Here is a 23,997-nt window from a genome sequence, read left to right as displayed (position 1 = left end):
GAATCAAATGATCAACTCTTTGGCAAGCTCTCAGGAAGCTTGATAACAATCGTTATTATTTTATTCAGGTGTGTTGGTGGAGGGAGACATGGAAAACAGACGGAGTTGGGCACCACTGATCTAAACCATCTTGTTTGGTTGGGATGAAATCCTGCACCCACTGTGGCCCTTTGTGGAATAGTTTGGAGACCACCGGTCTTAACACCACAGGTAACATTTGAATGTATTTCCTTTATTTGTAGCAGTTCAGTTTCCCTGATCGTTGACCAACCGTTGTACCTAGATTTAACAGAATATAAATAATTTACATATTTGTTGTTATTTATATATTATTCATTTGTTTGTTGTCATTGTGCACTTTGTGTTGAAGATTTAAATCTCTTTCCACTTTTATAATGACAATAAAAGCATTCAATTAAATTTTGCTGTTCTATGCGTGTCAGACAAACGTGATATGGACGATATATGTTTATGGATATATTTTCAAATGTGTGTCCTTGTCCATGTCCTTAATAACCTTGTAAACTTCATGTGACGCAGATGCCATCCCATCAGTTGATTCTTGCAATGCTCCCACACCCTTTCCTGTTTGACTTTGGAGGTTATTTGCATAATTGTTTTGGTAGGTAAAAGTTCACCCTTTGTTGTTATGAAACAGCAGAAGAGTGGAAGTATTCATAGGTGTGTTTTAAACCGTCTTAGCAATGCACAATAGTACTATAATGGAAATATGAATCATGTCATTTAGCTTTTCAAACGTGAAATGATGTCTTAAATTGCATGCTCAGTTGCTGACTTCTACAGTTGCAGGTTCATCACATTAAAACCAGATTGCTTCTTCCTAACAAGTTGTGGTATATGTTGAGTTATATGTAATTTATTAACCAAAAATTTTCTGTCATCAAATTTACCTTTGAGAAATGCAAGAAATTCACAGGACATAAACACCTTTCAACTCATTTTATTTTAAGAGCATATGTTTAACCATAGAGTAATTTAAATAGTGTTTAAGAGGACATATCAAAGATATATAATTACTATATGATAGAGAAAAGAGGGTTGAAGTAGAAGTCGCCTGAGCCAATTCTGAGGGTGATTGGCTACGCGCAGGCTGAGATTAGGTGGCTGAGGCCGTTGAAGTAAGACTTCTCTCTATCGCTCATCAGCTCAAAGTGCAGAGGCTGCTGACAGAAGGTGCACTCAGCTGACGAGTGGGGCTTCAGCTCTAGGCCGACCTCCTTCCACGTTTGCACCAGCCTCTCTGTGTAGAAAAAAAGGTAGGATGTTACTAATCGTTGTTTCAACACACATGGCTGAAATTTACAACAGGACTATGACTTACCAACAAAGTATTTCATCATCTCAGGGGTGTGGTGGGGTGTTGGAGCTATACGCAGAAGCTCATCCCCCTTGGCCACGGTGGGATAATTTATGGCCTGCACGTAGATATTGTGGCGGCTCATCATGAGGTCACACACCTCTGTATTTTTCTCGGCGTCTGAAACCTGAGGAATAGGGAAAACGATGTAAGTCAGTTTGAATTATGCAATTCGGCCACTATGAAGTATATCCCTCGGATTTACCCGGACTGGGATGATGTGGCTGGGACAGTGAACCACAGGCAGCCCGGAGTCCATTAGCATTTGCCGCAGCAACTTGACGTTGCGCTGGTGCTTACGTCTCAGCGCACGACCCTCTTCTCCTTTGAGCACCTGAATAGACTGCCGGGCACCAGAGAGCAGCATCGGTGGAAGCGAAGTAGTAAAGATGAAGCCGGCGGCGTACGAGCGGACTGTGTCCACCAGGGCGGCGGTGCTGGCGATGTAGCCACCGACGCATCCGAAGGCTTTGCCTAGGAGAGGATGAGCCATACTGTGAACACTGTTCCAGACATCGCCAGAAATGGGCAAAAATAATATACTTAACAATAAGTCACAATTAAATGTTTTTAAGCACAAAATATAGATTTTTTTTTTTTTTTTTTACAAACATTTACTATAGGTATTTACGTTGGGCGTTATTATTACAATTTTAAAAATGTGCATCTCTTTTAAAAAGTTATTTACATAGTTACAAAGCGTAGTCCAGGGGTGGGTAAACTGGCTCTCAGGTTTTTGTCCTAACCGATTCAGCACAAAAAAATATAATACTCCTCAATTTTTAATTGATATCTTGAGAGTTAATTTTTCCTTAAGATTTAAAAAATAACACCCAGCCTGAATCTGCTACAATGGAGCTGACCAGAAAAATCTAGAACAAAATGGCAGCCAATGACATTCCCCAGGTCTGCCATAAGAAATCTAGTCTTGCTTATAATATCTGTGGGGTTTATGATCTTCTGTACTTGCTGCAACATGTAGTGCATTTAGATGGTAGCGGAAAATTTCAGTGCTTCAGTGTTATGAAAAAAGTTGCACAATACATTACGTTTTTATTACCTGTTATATCAGGCATCTTTTTTTTCTGGGGTGGGGGCGGTTTAAAAGTCTGCCAACACAATTGGTATACTCTGTACAGTGAAAACATTGACCAAGATTCTACTAACTGTGAATAAAAATGTATTATTTTTAAACTAGTTTTTCTTCAATAAATAGTTCATCATAATTAAACACTTTAAAGCCTCACACTTAATCAGTTTGTCAGTGCAATCTGCCCCCAAGTCAGGCAACAGATGATTTCAACTTGTTATACGGGGATTATTATTATTATTATTTTTTTTTTAATTGCTTTCATCTTAAACCTTTAATATTTAAATAAATCAGATTCCACATATCCAAGTACTTTTTATCCTTTTCTACAGTGATCACTATTTAGAATTATATTAATTTGAGGTTTCTTCTTTTTTGTTTTGTTATAAGTCACTGGATTGCCTGTAAGAGCGCACAGATGGAACTGACAAGTAAACAATTTGAGCCGAAGGTCTCCTAGCAACAGCAGGGCATCGAGAGCCTCTTTAAGCCCTCCATTGTAAGGGTGACACAGCTAAAGATTATTTTCAAGTGGAACAACGGAATATCCCAACCCATTTTTGAACCTTGTTTAGCCCTGCATTTTGAAAAAGAAAATTTGTGGGAGAAGAATTGTCATGCTAACCTAGCGTCCCAGAGATGATGTCCATCTTGTGCATGATGCCATCACGGTCTCCTATTCCACCTCCTCTGGCACCATACAGACCCACTGCGTGAACCTCATCTATGAACGTGATGGCGCCAAATTCGTGGGCGACATCACACATTTCCTCCAGAGGACACACAGCACCTGTCAGGAATAAAAGAACGAAAGGGCACATTTAAAAATGTTTTTTTTTTTACTCAATAAAATAAGGGATGATCAATAACTGACCATCCATGGAATGGACAGTCTCAAAGGCAACAATCTTGGGTTTAGTAGGGTCTGCCTTAAGAAGCATTTCCCGGAGGTGAGCGACATCATTGTGTCGGAATATGAACTTCTTGGCGCCACTGTTCCGGATTCCCTGAATCATTGATGCATGGTTGCCCGCATCAGAGTAGATCTCACAACCTGTGATAGTCCAAGGTATCAATATAAAGTCACTACAAACTTGATCACAAATAACTGTGCGATTTACGACAATTACCTGGCAGCATCTTGGCCAGGGAAAATAGGGTGGAATCATTGGCCACAAAGCAGGAGGTAAAGAGCAGTGCTGCATCTTTGTTATGGAGGTCGGCCAGCTCTTGTTCTAGTTCCACATGGAACTTGCTGGTCCCGGAGATGTTCCGAGTGCCTCCTGCCCCAGAGCCATGCTTTCGCAGTGTTTCCCTGGAGAAAATATATCAATTGGTAGGTGTCTTAGAGGCAGTATTGTGTACATGCTTTGTGAACATAGGACTTTCGACTGTGATCGGAATCTTTTGTTAAAAAGGTATCATGCTTCTAAATCAATCTGTTTTTGCCATCCAACAAGATAGACGGGGGGCTCATATTCATGTTGTGATGAGGATCCCTCCAATTCTTGCTTAAGATTCTTAAGATGCTTATTTATGTTTGACATTTACTTTGCTAATGAACATTTTGACTAAAAATACACGTTAATCAACTGACAACCAAACCATCTTACATTACATTAGATGGGTACAGTAGGAAAAGAGACCTGTGAAACCACCTGTTGCCATTAATACAATAGAATAAGTTGTAGCTTCCTTCCTGTATGTCAGCTTTGTGTGAAATTTTAAACATACACAGATATCACACTTAAAGGACTCAATTAATTAAAAAATTATCTTTTCAGTATCATGTCTTTACATTTTTGTTGCGTCAAGATATTTTCAAAAGCTTTTCTAATCGTGTCAACATTTTCATTCTATTTCTTATTACGTGGGTGACGTTCCTTAAACAGCAGTTGATATAATCAACTTTGAAGAACGACTACAACATATTTGTTACCAACCTAAAATCTATATTTGGCCTGTGATTTTTTTGCCCCTAACAAAATAAACGGTTAATAGTGAATGCTTAAATTTATATTTTTATACTTTGAAAATTATCTTCAAAAGTAAATGTTTTAAAAAGGCAAGGGTTTATTGACCAGCATCCCTTTACAGGTGTAAAATAAAACCATGTACCGCTTTAACTAGACAAAGAACAGATGGGGTTGCCATTAGGTGTCAAGTTGCTTTTAAATGTTAGCCTTTCCTTTCTGTTTAAAATAAGAAATATGAGACAACATAATCCCACTCACATGATTGATTGGACGACCCGTGGATGTCGACTCATTCCCAGGTAGTCATTGCTGCACCACACTGACACGTCCCTCTTCTCTTCCAGAGAGCTCGAGAAGTCGTCAGCCATGGGAAACTCATTGGCCAGGCGGTTCACAGTCTTGAACACGCGGTATGTGTGGTCACTCTTTTTCTCTTCGATTTTCTTCTCGAAAAACCCATCGTAGTGGAAGTGGGACACTGTCGGCAAGAGGAAGACTTGAATGTAGCAATTGACCGTGTGTGCTAATAGGTTATGATGAAAGTTGGAGGTAGGTTACTTCACACAATTGCTACACACTTACAATTGGTTGGCAAATTGTCCTGCAGCAGGTGAGAAACCATTTTAGGGCGCTGTTTTAGGAGGGTCTTCATTAGACTTTCACTCCCATTAGTCAAGGAAGGCTTCTGCAGCTGCTCAGAAGACACTTCTGAAAACAGTGAAGGAACAAAATACATCACAACTGTGTTCACGTTTTCTTCTTTCCATGTCATTTCAGATGTTACTCACCTTTCTGGACTGTGCGGACTTCCTGAACATCCTCTTGGAACTCCAAGCCCACCTGGCGAACAACACTGCTGTTCTTCTGGCCCATTTCCGCAGCCAGGAAGGGGCATTTGGAGGCCACGGCTTGGCCAGAGGCCAGAATTGATGAGTGGCCAGTAGGCAGCTTGGGCTCAACCTCTGGCTTGGTGCCTAAATGTTGAATGACACGCTGGGCTTAATTTTGTAATTGCACCCGAAAATGATCATGTAGAATTATTATCTTGTAATTATCCAAATATTATCATACTTTCAGTTGTACTATTCATGGTATTCTGATGTTGGGAAGATGATGAGCAGAGGGCCCGTGCCAGAGACGGGGCCATAGGTTTGGAGGCCAGCTCCATCATAATAGGGCAACGTTGGGCATACATCACCAGTGAATTTCTGGGCTGCTGCATAAAAGCCTGGGGCATGCGGGCCATGAATGGACAGCGACGAATAATAACATCCATGGTGTTCTGAAGAAACAGATGGAAGACAATCGTTAAATACAGTAATATCTTGACATACGAGTGCCCCTACATACGAGCAATTTGAGATACGAGTAAAATTCCAGGCAAATATTTATCTTGAGATATGAGACAAATTTTGAGATACGAACATATGAGACAAATTTTGAGATATGAGCATACGAGGCAGCCAGGTGGCCGAGACGCGAGAGGGTGCTTCTGACGTTTAAAGTTTATATTTTTACGAGCACATCCGTCAAGTCTCTTTCTCCCTCTCTCTCTGTCTCTCTACCCTCCGTGCAGTCTGCGTTTTACTCAATAATGTCTCATTTTAGTATTTAACTTCATAACCACTAGTTATTCTGTTAGAAGATGGTGAATTACAACCAATAAAACGTTTTCCATTGTAATTTCCTCTTTTTGTGTTTTGTTTTGCCGAGGGTGGGAACGAATTAATTTGTATTTAGTTCATTTTTATGGGAAATGTTGATTTGAGATAAGAGTAAATTGACACGCGAAGTCGGTCCCGGAACGCATGAGGCTTGTATCTCAAGGCAAGACTGTACTGTGAATGTCATTGGGATTAAACTTGAATTAAAAAATGTAATCTGAGAAAAAAATAAAATTTACAGGTGTCTCAATCAAAATAAATAAAGTATTTCTGAAAATGTCCTTATTCTAACTCGTCTTTATTTCTCGACGGTCAAGAGAAACGCTGCAAAAAAAACTAAAGATATAGCGTTCTGTAGCCCTTTACTTCCTGAAATTACGGTGTTATAACACACGGAAACTTTTCCATTTTTTTCTATCCCAGCATATTGTTCAATACATCAACAAATACTGATCATGTAGACACAAAGTTCAGTTTTATAAAAATAGGCGGAAGAGCGCATTCAGTTTTGTGTAGTTTGAACTGCCTTAATCTTAAGCAACCATTAGCTACGACGCTATAAGAGGCGGCTCGGAATGATGGCGGCCTTAAAGAGAAGAAAAACAAATTTATGTCAAACCCACCGTTAAGAATATCTCAGAAAATCTGGCAATCTTCCTGCTTTCGACGGATCAAAAGTATCAAAAGCGTAAAGTTGTCGTCAAATAAGACAGAGAGAAGGTGACAGCTTCGTTATCCTACACTGAGGACGAACGAGAAGGACACGGTTGGGAAGCTGGTTATAAACGTTATGAGACGAAGTAGGTCTCGCGAGATCTTATTAACTGCGTCATCGTCGTGAATTGTTTCCTCATTGCTAACATTTCCAAGAAGTTCATTCCAAGCTAAGACTCGTTTTTGTTGTTGTTGTTTTTTGGGGGGCCAAGTCACGCTTATATTTTAGATCTTAGTGGCAGAAAAGACAGAAAATATGAAATATTTCAAATATTCAAAAGTAAACTTATTAACCAGTACGACGATACAATTTATTAAAAAAACTAGATTTCACTTTTGAGTTTTTGTTTTTGTTTTTAATTTGGAATAGGGTTTTTATTTGGGATGAATGCACATTATTTCCAATGTTTTTTCTGGAAGGTGAAATGGCAGTATTGGTGAAAAGTTGGTTGATGAATCCGTTCAAACATTATTAATGTTCGACTGGTGTAGGCAAAACCACCTGCACATCAACACCAGTAAGACAAAGGAAATGGTCGTTGACTTTCGGAGGACACCTCAACAGACCACTCAGGTGATCATCCAGGGTAAAGACATTGAAATCGTGGAGAACTTAAAGTACCTGGGTGTTCACCTCAACAGCAAATTAGACTGGTCCACAAACATAGATGCCCTGTACAGAAGGGGCCAGAGCCGCCTCTACCTGTTGAGGAGCCTACGGTCCTTTGGTGTGTGCAGGTCACTGTTGAGGACCTTCTATGACACTGTGGTGGCATCTACTGTGTTTTATGCAGTGGTCTGTTGGGGAAGTGGGAGCACGGAGAGGGACAGGAACAGGCTGAACAAGCTGATCAGGAGGGCCAGCTCTGTTCTGGGCTGTCCTTTGGACTCTGTGGAGGAAGTGGGAGAGCGGAGGATGCTGACCAGGATGAGGTCCATCATGGACAGCACCTCCCACCCCCTGCACGAGTCGGTGGAGTCCCTTCGAAGCTCCTTTAGCAGTAGACTGCGGTACCCTCACTGCAGGAAGGAGCGCTTCCGCAGACATACCTGTCAACTGGTACGTTCTCGCCGTAATTGGTACAACTGAAAGCCCATTTTTATATTGGTACGCTGTACACATGAAAATGGTACGCTAAACGGTGATTTTGAGAAAAAAAAATAAATTAAGGCACTTTCTAGCCATTTTTCACCATCCGCCATTGTTTCTTCCCGGAAACGCATGTCTGCCAAGTGATATATGTACCGGCGCCTCTGATTGGCTAAAAAAAAAAGATCATGATAAACATTTCGTTTTGTAACACTTTCACCATAAGATTTCCGTTTCCTGTCAAAAAAGTAAAGTGGTAAGATTTTCCATGTATTTATACATATATGTAAGGGCGAAAACAAAATTTGGTAAGATCACAAATGGTTCGAGGTTGACAGGTATGCGCAGATCCTTCCTCCCATCAGCTGTCAGGCTCTTTAACTTAAAAAAGGCTGTGGGTTAGGACCTCCTGAATTCGGATACAGTGTAGATGTGCTTGTATATATATGTATGTGTATGTATATAAATATATATATATATATATATATATATATATATATATATATATATATATATATATATATATATATATATATATATATATATATATATATATATATATATATATATATATATATATATATATATATATATATATATATATATATATATATATATATATATATATATATATATATATATATATATATATATATATATATATATATATATATATATATATATATATATATATATATATATATATATATATATATATATATATATATATATATATATATATATATATATATATATATATATATATATATATATATATATATATATATATATATATATATATATATATATATATATATATATATATATATATATATATATATATATATATATATATATATCTCACCAACACAGTTACCTATTTATATATTTATTCATGTATTTATTTATTAACTTACTATTAAGTACCCATTTGTGTATAATGCCTTTCCTATTCCTGCATCCTCACCCTCTTCCTATTGCAACAAAGGAATTTCCCGATTACGGGATGAATAAAGTTATCCAATCCAATCCAATCATTAATTATTAATGATGATTTGGCCCCTTCTTGTTTTTATTTATGTTTTTATTATGTCCATATAATACGTCGGTCACACGTGCGAGCCGGGGCCATTTGCAAATCATTAACAAATACTTTAGAGAGAAAAGGTCGTGTTTTCCATTCCTTTTTATATACAAAAATGTATTTTTAAAAATCATATAAATACTATATATCAAATCATGCTGTATTCTTTTTTTGTAAATACCTTAGATATCTTGCGGAAGATTTAGAACCACTAGCAGTTGAGTTTTTTATGTTTGTCAATCTTTTAGTATTTCTATATTCTGATACTAAAAATAAAATACCATATATACTTTTAGCGTTGAGAAACAACAAAATACAGTTTTTTCGGAGAAGGTATAATAGGTCAATAATGACCATACCTTTTTTAAAATTATCAACCATAAAGTCATTAATGTCAACAATGAGTTAAAACACAAACATTTTGGCCACCATCGCTTTTTCATCCCTCCTGAATAAAGACGTTTTTTTTTATTTTCATGCAGTTTTAACTATTTATCTCCATTTAATCTATATTCTAGACTAGATTAGACTTTTGCTGCCCTCTGTAGATAACTTTATGTATGACACTTGTTAGATGGCGGGTAAGTAGTTAGCTATGTTTGAAGATTCTCTATGAAAACAAATTTAATCTTTTCAATGAAATTGGAATATATAATGAATACTCATTTCCCGGTATAAAGTAAGAATTATTGGATGAACAAAGACTGGAAAACACATACATTTGACATCTCTACCCGGTATTCCAAAAATAGAGAGAATTAGAACGAAGTGCGTGATATGTCTGATTATGCATAGACGATCTTTGCTCTCTCGTCTGAGGAGTTCACTTCCTGTTTTGTGTGCGCGCGCGTGTGTGTGTGTGTGTGCGTTTGTGTGTGAACCCATCCTGGCATCTTGAAGCAGCCATGGCGTCGCTTCTGCCCGCTGTTGTCCTTTTGGTTTTAATATGTGGCATCCTGCCTCCCTTTGTGTCAGGTAAGTTTTAAAAATAATAATTTGTGTGAAGTAACCAACAATCAGTGGTGTTTGTCGCTGTTAAGATCGAGCGCCAATCGCATGTATGTTTCTCATGTGCAGATCCACCCAGTAAAAAAGTAGTCCGACTTTATTCCATGACGTTAGCTCCCTAAACGAGACGTTGATTTTGGATTAATAAAATTGTGTCATTTTGTGAAGTTTATACGTCGTTTTAACGAGAGACATTTTGAAACCATTGCTATTCCGGCAGAGTTTCGTTTCCTTCCCAAACTGATAACTCGGAGTGCACTCATTTTTATACATGAGGTTTACGTATAACCCCGGCTCACAATACACACATGAAAAAGACCTACATATTTTCGATTGATTTTCTTTAATAAATCTGAAGCGATTAAATCTGCGGATACAGTCATAAACCAACTGACTTCCCATTAAGGAGCCCTTGCACTCTTCATACGTATCTAGTGTTATCGTCTCATTTTCTGAACCCCTTTATCCTCATTAGGGTCGCGGGGGGTGCTGGAGCCTATTGCAGCTGACTCCGGGCCAAAGGCGGGGGACACGCTGAATCGTTGTTATTTTCCATAATTGTAGACATGTTATTAAAGTAGCTATTTTCCGAGCGGTGTTGGAGTTTGTAGCTCAATAAACCAATACATTGCACATTCCTTAATAATCCTAGAAACTGTGTTGTTAACCCCTCGACTGCCAGGCACTTGCAAACAATTCCGTACCTCTAGACCAGCTCTTCTCCTCACTCTAAAAAAGTGTATATGTTAAATGGAAATGATTTATAAATCATTTTTTTCTGTTTGATCTCCAGTCTTTTCAGTCCTCAAAGAATAAAATGTGAGAACATTATTTTGAATGCCATTGTGACTTTGTCTATACTCCAGAGGTGAAAAAATGGTTGTTTATTTTCCCGTAACATTCGGTTCGCTGTCCTTCACCCTCCCTAAACTCTAGCAAGAGTAGCGAACACTTGGCTCTCGAGCCGTGTATGGCTCCTGGCCAAAATAATGCAGCGCTTTGCTTCTTGTCATATTTTTTTATTTATTGTGACTCTTTGCCTTGTTTCATGTTTCTCCCATTTATATTTTCTCTTAACCTCCTAAGACCTGGCGTCCACATGTGTAAACATCACATTTTTGGTTGTCACAAGACTACAATTTTTAATTTTGGACTACATGGGCCTGGCATTCAGTTATGACGTGAACATCATTTTTCTCAGAAATTACATCGTGTAAAAAGATATTTTTTTGTTTTTACACTCATCGGGTCCCGATTAGCCTAAATATCAAAGAGAAAATAAAAATGTGTCTTGCAAGAGTCTGGGTCTTAGAAGGTTAAAACACACCATCAGGGCTAAAGGTAAAATCGGGCCGAAAAAAATCCAGCCCGACCCGGCTCGTGGGTATTACAGCCCGACCCCGACCAATTAACTTGATTTGCTTGTTTATTTGTGAGGACTCGGGACTCCCGACCCAAGTCGGGAGGAGGAGGGGTGATTTATAATAACAAAATAAGCCTGCCTTTTGTAACAAAATCTAAGTTAAGCAAGACTGTAAAAACATTCACATCTTTTATATGATAATATAGATATTTGACGATCATCACTTTTGCCAGTACAGTTATTTAAATGGCTGCTCAGCATCGAGCTGACAGTTTATTTGCTCTCGCATGAAAGCAAAGCGCCATATTGGCTACATTCTGCAAAGCCAACGCAAGTTTCTCTACCATATTCAACACTGTCTGGAGCAAATAAGATTCTTTGTCTTGTACATTAATTTATCAATCTGAAGTGTTTCCACACCTCTCTCTTTTGTGTTTGTCTTTAATTTATCCTTAACTTTTTTGCTCCTCCATATTGGGGATACCAGGTCAAAATACATGCAGACTTATGGAGGTGATATGCGTAGAGCATGCTGGCTCTGCGGTTCCAATTGCAATTACATTACAGCGCCTTCTCTGTTTTATCCAAATTAGTTATTTTATAACAAGTATTCCTCAGTACAGTATCCACACATCATTTTAGTATAAAAAAAATCAGCAAGATAGAGGAGCTCGATCCAAACTCGAAGTAATGATTGACATTTTAGACCTGAAATTCGGGGCGTGTTCGGGCTTTGGGTATTACGATCTCACCTCTAATCAAGGCCCATTAAAAACAAATATAAGTAAGGGGAACAAAGTGTTAAAATGTTTGCTCTTTGTGTCTAACTTGTTTACCACCCTGCTCTAGCATAATGTCTTTTATTATTCAGTCAACTAATGGCCTAAAAGGACACAGGCGATGAATCACTTGCTATGCCAGTGTATGGAATTATTTCCACGTCCGCCTACATATGTATTGTGCTATATTCACAAACTATTGACTATCATTTTCTTTTGATCATGTTTGTTAAACGGTCTAGGGGTGGTGTAAAATGGGTCACATAGGGAACATACATTGCTGATGTGCCTCATGAAATTTCCTCGCTTCAGATTGCAAATGTACCACTATATATTTGGCACTTAGTTTTAGGATTTACTCCACTTATGAGTATGTTTTCCAACACTCGGAGGGTTAATTTGTTCCATTGACAAACAGTGTCTAGAGCAAAAAAGATTCCATATTGTGTACATTAAGATCAACTCTGATTGGTGAAACAAAAACAAATGCCAGAGACGTTCAATAAAGCATACTACAACAAAATATAATGTGAGGCGTCAAAAGTGGTGAACATAATTTCAAGTTTTATTTCATTTTTCAGTTTTGAAAATACCCAATGTGGCCACCATTAAATCAGTTTTTTCCCAAATGCACCACAGCAAATCACGGGCTACTGTGGCGATTGCAGCTGATAAAAATCATGTCATCGATATTTGCTGAAATTGGTAGAACATCAATTTTCTGTACCATACAGTCACTTACAAATATACATGTGACATTAAGGATCCAACAACAGCTGGAATCATCACAGTGAACTGTGACAAGAGGAATTTCCATACTCGCTGGATTTTGCCCATGCTCCATGTTGTAGCCATATTGCACACTTGTTTCAACATAACATGAAATTTTACATTCTGTTGAACACTTCCACGTCCTTATCTTCCTGTGTGTAGTTTGCATGTTCCACTGGGCTCGTGTGTCTTTTCTCTGGTTTCTTCTCAGATTCCAAAGATATCCTTGGTAGGCTGGTAAAACACTCTAAATTGCCCCCAGGTATGAGTGGGAGCGTGAATGGTGATTTGTCTCCTTGTGCCCTGTGATTGGCCGTCCACCAATTCAGGGCGCCCCCCGCATGGGGATCCAGCACCCCACATGACCATTGTGACGATAAGCGGTATGGAAAATGAATGAATGATGTTGAGCAGTTGTCCAAGCAAGAGTTATGTAATTAAAAAAAATCACATACTCTTATGAATTTGGCATATTTTACTTTTAAACACGCTATTTAACCCACTACCTGGGAAATGTGGGAAAAAAATTCTACCACATATTATAGCCACAAGGCGGATCAATGGTGAGCCCTCCACAATGTACTTTTATTTGTTATATTCAGTATGACTTTTTTTTCTGTAATGTGGTTTGCTGAAATTGTGTACCCTAAAATATGATTTATATTATCTAATCTACAAAATCTTGTGTTCTGTTACAGCTCATAATGACTGTATTCAATACACCACCTCATCTGGCAGATTTGAGCCATATGAGAAATGTTACTTTGGTTTTTGCTGTGGTGACTGCTACTCCAAGCAATGCTGCAATAATATTCATCTTCGTTTTGAAGAGGATAGCCAAGAAGATTGGTAATTAAATACACTTCCTATTTTTTTCTAAGGGATATTAAAAAAAAGTTCATAAAAATGTCTGAATCTACGTTAAAACTCGCGCCGAGAGACACATGAAAAAATGGCGGTGGTCAGGGCAGCGCTTTATCTCTCAGCGCCGAAGGTCGCTCCAATGGAGGGAGAATGGGCATGCCGAATATCATATATACAGTGCCTAGATGCATTGCATCTTGCCATTTCCGCTTTTGTAGAGTGCATTTTGCCTGTTTTTTTAAGTCGCCGTTGAAAATGCTTCCTAAATATTGACGTTCCCTGATATGCTAAATGAGTAGCATGCAATTGCGGCATAAATTAATCCACACAGGCATATTTTTTTTCATAGTTCAGGTGGTAGGAACCATTTTAATGGGGATGTGCTTTGCAGTGTATTTAAAATGGAGACACCTCTGGAGATGCAAGCGTATTAGGGCGATCTGTATGCTGCAAATAATTTTAAAAAAAAATCCCGTGAGGTGAAGACGGTACAGTGGTACTTCTACTTAGGAAATTAATTTGTTCCAGAAGTGGTTTAAAAACATGGATTTTTCGTATACATGCATTTTATATATGAATGCCGTATTTTGTTCCAACAGTTTGAAGGTCCCTAATACAACCACAAAAATGATACAAGTTCACCAACTTTTAATGAAATGTGGGAAAACACAAAAAATTATAACAAAAATATTTATTTAGGCATTAAAATAAATCAGACATGCAAGAAACTGGACGATTGGGGATGGGCGAGTGCGTTGTTGAGGGTAGAGGAGGAAACGAACGTTTGGCAGCTTAGTAAACATATGTAAACACAAAACAAAGTTTGATGAAATATCGATTCAAGCCGATTTTCCTGAAATACGTTGTCAACATGGGGTTTCGAAAACCTTGTGAACACTTTGATAACAGCATGCTTCCTTTCGCTCGCACCATAACTATCTTGGGGCCATAGTCAAAAGCAAAGAATAAAGCTGCATTAAGAAAACTAAGAAAAAAGGCACAGTAATCAGGAACTCATTGCCAGAGTGAGCCCAGTTGTGCTCACACTCTCGCATCTACCTAGAGCAGGGGTCGGGTTCCCATTGCTCACGAGCCAGATCTATCTTTTGATGGGTGCAGATGGCTCTCCGGTAAATTGCAAGTTAAAATGTGGAAGCTGCTGCTGAGAAAGCTGACTCCTGAATGCAACAATGAGAGCCTCGGGCTGGCTCATCGTGGTGTTCGTGACACTACTCGGACGGAGCACGGCAACACGTTCATTTCATAACAAAAAACAAATTTAAATTAACTTGGATTACGATGCAGACATACTCAAAAATAAGTTTAATCTAACCTTACACTAAACTTAATTCTAATTTTGTATTAAAGTTTGATACCTTTCTTCTCCCGGGTTTGCTCTATTTGCCCCGCTTCCACCCAGACTTTCACTATCGATGTATCCCCTTCAAAATTTTCCGAAAATCATGCACACAAATGACCTCACACTATGATAACGTACGACCACTTGCCAACAAGAAGTAGTATATATGCCATTCGCACTGACTAACGGGAGAGGAAAAAAAATTCTGTCCATTGCTCGCAGAGACATTACAAAGAGGGAGTTGCGACCAGAGAGAGGCATTAGATGAGGGAGTTGCGACCAGAGACATTAGACGAGGAAGTTGTGGGAAGAGAGACAGTGCCCATGATGTTCTTATGAGCAGCGTCTCGCATTCGCTGTCTGCTCGTATATCAAAAATTGTCTCGTATCTCAAGATAAATATTTGCCCGAAACTTAACTCGTATCTCGAATTGCTCGTGTTGTCGGGCCACTCGTATGTCGAAGTACCACTGTATCTGGAACTAGCCTTCATCTTGCAACAGCGCTGTCATTCTCCGCGGTGTTCGGGTGGTGTAATTTCAGTTTACAATTATTGAAATTTTACCGAATGTTTTTAATATTATTGTAGACAAAAATTATTTCATGACAATTATTTTTATCGTTTTATCGCCCAGCTTTTATATTTCCCTGAGAAATGCCCAAGTTATGTGGGATTATCTAACTTTTTGTGTGCTCATGTTCCTTTTTCTTCAGTGAATACCCTAGACTCCTAGATAACTCCCCGGTGTTGGGGTCCGTGATTGGCGGCGTCATCTTTGTGGTGGTGGTGCTCATCAGCTGCTGTGTGTGTCCCTGCTGTTGCCTTTACAAGATTTGCCGCAAGCCACGGCGTAAGTTTAGCTTTTCCAAACATCTAATGGTTTTTCTTGGTTAGCCTTATCATTATTAATGGGGTGTCAAGGCTTTACACTGCTGCAACCAACTTCTTTAGTTCTTTACACCAGCACATATTATTTGATCGCACCCTGTTTTGGGAAAGGTACAGCATGTAATTGTCTTTGAGGCTTATTTCATTGACGGAGACATTGACTGCGCCTATAAACAATCCCCATTTGAGTTAGTAAATCCAGCTTCCTTCTTGGTTCTTTTGAACATGTAACACCGTACTCAGAGCTGATGTAACCATTGTCAATATTCCCTTGATCTTATCAAAAAGTGAATGTTCATTACATACCAGGAAATAAAGGTGCAGCATTTTGTCGTCATTTCTGACAGTTGGACTCTACTGTTTTGAACAAGTGAAAACCTGCAACAGATAGTTATAGTTTCTAGGCTTTCAAAGTATTTTTATTTTCCCCCAATGAGGCTGAGTCAAACTTGCTCGGTCCGCATTTTGAATAAGTGCAACTAGAGGAATTGGCCCACTCGCCGCATGACTCATTACTTGTTTCCAAAATGGGAATTTTAACTTTTTCCCTAGTCTACTCCTGTCAACATTTTTAAAGAATTAGAGTTTGGACTACATCCACTTGGTTCAGAAAAAATATGATTACTTCTTTTCCTCAAGGATGGAGAAGTGCATTTGTATATTTAATATACTTTAGTGTAGTATCCTCATGAAAATAAGCAATATATTTTAGTTTATTGTATAGTAATTGTACACAATCTTAGTGTCGGTACTTTTTTTTATATGTTGCACACTTAATTCCTGTGGGCTACACAACGCTTGTTGTTGAGAAAGTGAGAGATTGGTTTAAGTGCAGCAGGAATGTCAGCGCTACACCGAGTGTCTGAGTGTATGACTCATAGTCTCCACAGCAACCACATTAGAGGAACTCACGACCATCCCACGTCATTACAGGAAGTGGTCTGGATGGCTTTGTGGTAAAAAAAGAATTTGGGAGTGGATGTGTTTTAATCTGGCTTGGCCACTTTGTCTTGTGTTTATGCAGATATATATTTAATATTATCTTATATGGTTTTATTTGAATGAAACAGTTTAAAAAAACGGTGATTTTCCTGTGTATATTTTTTAAAAATTGAAATATATATTTATATCTTCATTTTTTCCTCACAGCGGTAATTGCAACCACAACTCACACCACTATTGTGGCCAACACTCCCCAGCATTACCCCCAGCAACCAGTGATGACACCGGGGCAACCACAGCCCTATCAAGGGGGCTCATATCCAGCCTACCAGCCTGTACCAGTCCAAACTGGATATGGAGGCCAGCCTAGCCTTCCTCAGGGTTACCCACCTCAGCCCATGCCTGCTATGCCCCATCCAGTACAGCCTTTCACAGCTGGACCACCGCCAACATATCTGGAAGCGAGTGAGTGGGGATTTGTACACATAGTAAACACTGGATAACTGATCATTTTATCAATTCTCCATGAGGAATTTTTTTTCCCCCAAGAACTAACATTTTCTGGAAAATCATCCACCATCCCATACAGATACGTATATTGTAAGTTAATGTAAAGGCGGCAAGCCAAGAGAAAAAATGAGCAAAAGTAATACAGGGCAGTGGGATAAAAAAATAGAATAATTGACTAAATCCAGGCTTACATAAATTATACTGAATAGAAAGTCTAAAACTAAACAAACAAGGAAAACATCCTAACACTGGCTTGAAATTCAAATCTCCAAATTTCAGTAATTTTTGATGTTTAAAAGCAATGCTTATGAATTTTTGAACAGGAAAAATTGATATATATACACTGTATTTTCAGATAAATAGCGCAGACTTAAAAGCCTAACATTTTCCCTAAAATACGGCAGGGCGCCAAATCAGTTGGTGCGCCAATATATTGTATGACCCTGACCGCTTGACTGACTGGTTTCCTTTCTTGTCGACACGCTACTTATTGCAATCAACGCAGTGGACGTTCATCTTAAAAATTGTCTCCCAACGTATTCCAACCATTACGGTAAATCCAAAACCCAATTTGTCCATATGTTAACTCCACTGGGCTGCGAGGCGCACATTATATTTAGGGTTATGTATTGACTCGCAATTGGCGATAAAATTGGCGATCATGATTTACAGGTCATGATTTAATCCTGATACTGCACTTTAAGGGGGAAAAAAAGGATTAGAAATACGATTAAATCGACATACGAGTTCGGTTATCGAACGTATTAAGCTCGTATCTCAAGGTATTACTGTATTTACCCTGTGCCTATAAACGGCACAAAACCCGTCAGTCCTCAAGGGCCATAGTGGGTGCCGTTTTTCTATTTAATCGATGAAGAGGATCCATTCTGACCAATTTCCTGTCTTTAAATTATAATCAGTTGATTACAGCCAGGTGCCACTAGTTTGAAAAGAAACCTAATTGGTTATAAACAGTCCGTGGAGGATTATTTGGAAGAAAAATGTGCACCCACTGCAGCCCTTTATGGAATAGTTTGGACAACACTAACCCTAAAATGTAAGGCTTGGTGCAAACTGATATTAATCTGTGTTGTTTTTTTTTTACTCTCCCTGTGCCCAGCCGGCCCAGTATACCCTCCCAATCCCATGCCTTACAGCCAGGCTGCATTCACCCCCGGACAGCAATCCTATCCCATGCAGCCTCCTGTCCAGCCACAGGCCAACGCACCAGCAGCACAAATAGGCTACTTGGCTCAGCCGGCATATAACCCTGATTTTGTCTCCCAGCCACCCAAGATGGGATAACTGTTTCTTCAAATGTATTACAGCATCTTCAAAAGGCTTTACATGTTTCTAATGTATCGTGCTTCATTCATATAGGTCATTTCTATGTACACGCATGCACAATTACTGTGCATCTAATTTTGGTGAGTGGTGATTGCCTTGCAGATCTCAGGAAGCAAGTCCCATTTTCTTGTTTTTTTTTTAATTTAATTTTTAATCTCCCACCACAAATCTTTGCCAAGTGGGTTATTGCATTTCAAACTATCTTTACCAACTTTATCCACGTTTGAATATTATCAGTGTTAAAATTGGCTTTATGTTCTTAAAGTGCCATCCTGTTCTGTCCTTGTTACTACCAGTTAGCCTTGTTTCTGCCACCTGCACCTGCTAGCCAGTACTATTACATGGTGTAACCAGTGATAAAAGTGTCCCTTTATGTTTGTTATTGTTATATATTATGTTTCTTTGGGAGTCATCATTTGGATTTGGTACACTTTTCAAACTGTTTGGAGCATGAGACTCCCTTGACAAGAAATAACTTGGCTGAGACAAACCCCCCCCCCACACCTTTAGTTTTTTTTATAAATTGATCTTTCACCCTCTTTAAATAATTACCTATGTAATTTTTTACAAAAATTATTTAAATTGTAACTGCCAAAAAGTCACAAAATATCTGTTATTTTTTTACCTGTAAAATCCGGGTAAAAATGACTCGATTGATAATTATTTTATTGAGTTATTAATAGGGGTGGAAATCACCATTTCATTCATGATAATACAATCTAACTTCTTTGGATAACAACAAATTTTTCAACAGTTCACCTCAAGCTGAAATGTCATGCATTTTTTTACATTTCTGACAATTTAGTTGGGGTGGTTGGTTTTATTTTCTACAGTGATGATGGGAAATATTTGTTGAGGAGTGAAGAGGTCCATGGAAAAAAAGGGAATGGTCATTATGTTGATATCATTTGAGATCTGTGAACATTTTTGTTCTCACAACTGAATGCAAAATTACCTGCAATGCAATTTTGGTAGCAAAATAACCAAACTTACCTTTTCTTCTTTTACTGATGCTTGCAACTGTTGTGCCTTCTTTATAACCACATAAGAGTAAAAACATAATTGAGACAATAGGGTATTTGGACTATTTAGTTATATTGACATGGCCAAAATTAAATGCCCAACCATCTGTTACTAAAAGTCCATATTAACTGCATCTTTCCTGTACACTGCACCAAATTGCCTCATTATTTTACTTGAAATGTCTTTTGCTCAAGTGACCTTCAATCACAAACCTCGCAGAGCCTTTGTTAGATTCCGACATAACGCAAACACTGCACAAGTTTGAACAGATTTGTATTAGTGGTTCCTCTTCAATCATTGTATAATTTGTTTTATATATACAGATAGCTGGAGTTTTTCCTGTCAAATGTGACCACATTTCAGTAAGTTGGAAATCTGCTTTGTATGCATGTGTGTAATATGTTAAGCAGTTTTATGTGAGTAACCAGCAATTTGCCTTTATTAATACAGTATCTCTCTGACCTCTCATGTTAGTGTGGTTTGTACTGATTCAGATTTGCACTGTTTAGGGGTCTTTTTCCCGATTTATTCAAGAATTAACACTTAAGACCTTTACCCTTTTATAGAGCAAGTGGCCTTTTCTAATTAAAAAAAAATCTAAATTGTTTGTGACAATTTACACTTGCAATATAAGGGAGCCAGTAGTTTGTGTATTTGTATATCAGTGGCGGGCCTTACCTTTCACACTTCAGTAGTGCTGTGTGTGAATCAATCTAACCCTCGAAGTATTTTATGGCTATAAAACCTTTAATGCAGCTACAGCTGCGACACATAAAAAGAATCAATAATAACCTAAAAAAAATATTTAGGAAAATAAACATTTGTGTTTATACACAAAATGCATCCTCCTTTCTTTTCTCAAGAAGATTTCAATTACTCTGTGGTACAGATAACACATGCGTTTCAGGTCCATCAAGAAGTTCTTTTCCATCGCCATCAAAGCTAATGCTGATAAGCGAGTCTGTCCTGTTGTGTTTCCGGCATAAGTTTTGATTCTATTTCATGCTGAAAATGTCCGTTCGACATAAGCAGTGGACGGTGGTCGCTGTCAAACGCACTAATGTGTACAGCCGGCCCATGCCCTCACTCAGATTTTTCTGCTGAAGGAAGTCAAGGAGATCAGTGGGATGTTTTCCTGTAAAATCATCCATGGCATACATTACAATCAGTTCTGTTCTTAGCCGACCGATGCAGATTGAAAAGTACCGTGGCTCTGAGTTAAGATGAAGGCTACATGTGGGAAAGTTTTCTGGGATTCCCAAAACTTCTGCGGGTCGAGCAGGGAGAGAAACATCTGTCATTCATGTTCTTGAAATCTGGTCCGCGTTTGGCAAGTAATATTGTCCAGAATCCCGTCGTGGAGTTGGTGGTGGTGCGCGAGAATCTTGCACTTGACCTCTTCGTGCGCTTGGAGTACCCGCACTGCATCCAGTGGCCTCGTAGATTTCCTCATATCGGCTCCTTTCGTGCTCAACTGTGTCACAAAACTCCTTTACTCTTGCAGGACAAAACTGTCCATCCAGTTTGTTGTTCTGTAGTATTGAAAAAAGCACGACTGAATGCTCAAAAATGCCATTAAATGTGTGAAGCAAAAAAAACCTACATAGGATTGTTTTGTCCTTTTGTCCTAAGGCTTTATTATCCTAGGTTTCAAAATAATACAAATTGTGCTACAAAGTTTAACTCTTTGAAGCAGATTTTTTTTTTTTTTTTTTTTTTTTTTTGCAGCTCAAATCCATTTAGAATCATCGCGGCCAATATTTCAAAGATTTTGTATACATATATATTCCCCAGTGGCGGTCCGTGCATTTTCTAGCAGCGCCTTCAGCAAATCGTCCAACCCCCCAAAATTATGTTATGGCTATAAAACCTCTACTGCAGCTACAGCTGTGTCATAGAAAAATCATCAATAATAACCTCGTACAATTGAAATATTATTTAGAATATAGCCATGTTTTACTCACCAAAAATCCTTTTTAACTGTACACAATATCCATCCTCCTTTCTTTCCTCCTTTTTTTTAAATCGCCGTCAAAGCTAATGCTGAATGTCGAGCCTGTTCTGTCGTATGTCTGTAATTTTTTTAAATTTGATTTAGTGCTGAAAATTTTAATTCCCGGTTGCAACAGGCTTGCTTGCTTTGTAGGTGGCCAACCTTTTTTAATGATGTCCAGCTTTTTTTTCTTCAAAAGTCCGTCTGGAAAATGGCTTTGCCAGGAAATCTGCAAGCAAATCCATCTGTTTTCTTCCGTCGGCCATTGTGGGTTGAGTTTGCGAGCTCTAGCTGGCTCACTCGGGCTTTGGCCCGCCTACTCTATGACTACCCAATCACAGTTGGTGAAAGCGATGACGTATCCCTACGCCTGCGAGGAGGCAATGACGTATCCCTACGCCTGCGAGAAAGTCTGGTTTCACCAAATCTAATTCTGATTGGTTAAAGCAACAGTCTTATCGACACTTGTTTAATGCAGCAGAGCCTGCAGAACTGATTGACAAGGCCTTGGGGCAGATTTCTGACCCCGACAACAAATAATGGCTGAAATGTGATTGGTCAAATGCTTCAATATGAAAACACACATCTTGAAGCAGTGCAACCAGGGAGAAAGCAATGAAAGGAAGCTAACAGACAATTTGGAATTATTTTATAAGTATTGATGGACAAAATATAATATATGATTCAGATATTTCTTAGGCCAGCAGAGAAGGCCTTGAAGGCCCTGACGGCCTACCACTGCATGATTTCCTTTGTCTGATTGCAGCAATTTTTTCGCAAGTGGTAAACTTGACATGTTTTTGTATTTGTGATGCAGATGCAACAGAACTGCTACCGATGTATCAGGGTCGGATTGCTGTTTGGTTCCCACCAGTGTTCCCTGGTTTGTATTTATACCAGCCTACCCTACCAATGTCTGAGCCAGACTATAATGTAACCAGTAAATGATGGATCAGATTGTTCCTCCACCATACCGGCCATCCTCAAAAGAGATGCAGGGGTCGCTGGAGCCTAACCCAACAGTCATCGAGTGAAAGGCAGACTACACCTTAGACCGACACCAATGTCAGGCGGAATAACCACTGCACCATCGGGTGGCTGAATTACATTGTGTGAATCAAAATAAAGAAATGCTCTGCTTACAAATATTAGATAGTGCGCAGTTATGATCATTAATTTCAAAAGAAGTAGCCATATATATATAGTATTTGTCTCTTGATTTGCAGCAGCCAAAAAAAAAATGGTACTAAATCACATGCAATTACTTGAATGGATCTGATCTTTTTACCAAATCCGATACCAAAAAAATACTAGTATTGGGCACTGATCCAGAGTATTGGATCGGAACATCACTTATTAAGGATGAAACAAACGTGATTGATTTTCACTTCATATAAAGCCGTATTACCTGACATGCAAGAAACGCCATAAAGCAAGACAATGTGGCCAATACGGTCATTTATTTAGAAATAGAGAAAAGATAAACAGATGAAGCGCTTAAAATTTGTTTTGATGGCCATGGATAAAATTCAAGAACGAAATAAACCGTATCTTGTATAAAATGTGAAAAAAACTCATTTATTTGTGCCTGCCATTGCTCCCTCAGGGCGCTGCCCTCTTACCTGGGGATGACAAACTAGACCGCTACCGACTCACTTCCTGGTTGTACTGCTCACGTGACTTCATTTTTAAATTTGTCTACCTGCAGGCAACACCCTTTAGTAATGTGCAAGGATGGGGCTTATACGCGGAGGCGGCTTATATGCGAAAAATACAGTAATCATTTTACTCAAGTAAATATATTACACTGATTAGTCAATGCTGGATTCCTCGTCTTTTGTTTACATTCAAAACAGCTGTTTTGCAGAGGGTGATTATTTATTCAAGCGGGAAAGAGATGGCGGGACCTAACAAACTCTAAACATTATTTTCCATTTATACAGTGTGAAGGGAGCATGGCGCTAACTTGCAACCAATGCATTTTGGCTATTCAGGCCTGTCATGAGATAATTTTCACAGAAATGTGATATAGGCAGCCAAAGGGTAAATGAATAGTCCAGTTTCGTTCGTTGAAGGTCAGCTGGATAGTAAAATAAGGGCAATAACATGCAGGAAACTATCATTAATCACCTCATTTTTATATAAACAAAGT

The 23,997-nt window shown here is 38.6% G+C and overlaps 2 protein-coding genes across 2 annotated transcripts; one reads left to right on the top strand and one right to left on the bottom strand.

Moving 5' to 3' along the window:
* Positions 1-946: 946 nt before the first annotated feature.
* On the bottom strand, positions 947-6,905 carry alas1 (aminolevulinate, delta-, synthase 1). Its single transcript, XM_077726970.1, has 11 exons — positions 6,732-6,905; positions 5,516-5,726; positions 5,233-5,418; positions 5,027-5,152; positions 4,703-4,922; positions 3,599-3,783; positions 3,343-3,522; positions 3,094-3,258; positions 1,584-1,852; positions 1,343-1,505; positions 947-1,261 (listed from the first exon to the last, which is right to left on the bottom strand). Exons 2-11 carry the CDS (start codon positions 5,718-5,720, stop codon positions 1,101-1,103), a joined length of 1,860 nt encoding a protein of 619 aa, XP_077583096.1. The 5' UTR covers positions 5,721-5,726; positions 6,732-6,905; the 3' UTR covers positions 947-1,100.
* A 2,897-nt stretch (positions 6,906-9,802) lies between these two features.
* LOC144203523 (protein shisa-4-like) lies at positions 9,803-20,320 on the top strand. Its single transcript, XM_077727010.1, has 5 exons — positions 9,803-9,971; positions 13,616-13,766; positions 15,856-15,992; positions 17,180-17,437; positions 18,603-20,320. Exons 1-5 carry the CDS (start codon positions 9,902-9,904, stop codon positions 18,785-18,787), a joined length of 801 nt encoding a protein of 266 aa, XP_077583136.1. The 5' UTR covers positions 9,803-9,901; the 3' UTR covers positions 18,788-20,320.
* The last annotated feature ends 3,677 nt before the right edge of the window (positions 20,321-23,997 follow it).

The sequence above is a fragment of the Stigmatopora nigra genome, chromosome 10 (assembly GCF_051989575.1).
Source record: "Stigmatopora nigra isolate UIUO_SnigA chromosome 10, RoL_Snig_1.1, whole genome shotgun sequence".
Taxonomy (NCBI): domain Eukaryota; kingdom Metazoa; phylum Chordata; class Actinopteri; order Syngnathiformes; family Syngnathidae; genus Stigmatopora; species Stigmatopora nigra.
The sequence above is the reverse complement of the archived record's forward strand: the minus strand, read 5'-3'. Positions and strand labels throughout refer to the sequence as shown.

Excerpts from the sequence above, each read along its gene's own strand:
- LOC144203523 (XM_077727010.1), top strand. The coding sequence starts at position 9,902 with ATGGCGTCGCTTCTGCCCGCTGTTGTCCTTTTGGTTTTAATATGTGGC. Across the intron at positions 15,993-17,179 it reads GATTTGCCGCAAGCCACGGC|CGGTAATTGCAACCACAACT; the intron begins GTAAGTTTAGCT and ends TTTTCCTCACAG. Across the intron at positions 17,438-18,602 it reads GCCAACATATCTGGAAGCGA|CCGGCCCAGTATACCCTCCC; the intron begins GTGAGTGGGGAT and ends CCCTGTGCCCAG.
- alas1 (XM_077726970.1), bottom strand. The coding sequence starts at position 5,720 with ATGGATGTTATTATTCGTCGCTGTCCATTCATGGCCCGCATGCCCCAG. Across the intron at positions 5,153-5,232 it reads AGTCCGCACAGTCCAGAAAG|AAGTGTCTTCTGAGCAGCTG; the intron begins GTGAGTAACATC and ends CACTGTTTTCAG. Across the intron at positions 1,853-3,093 it reads CATCATCTCTGGGACGCTAG|GCAAAGCCTTCGGATGCGTC; the intron begins GTTAGCATGACA and ends ATCCTCTCCTAG.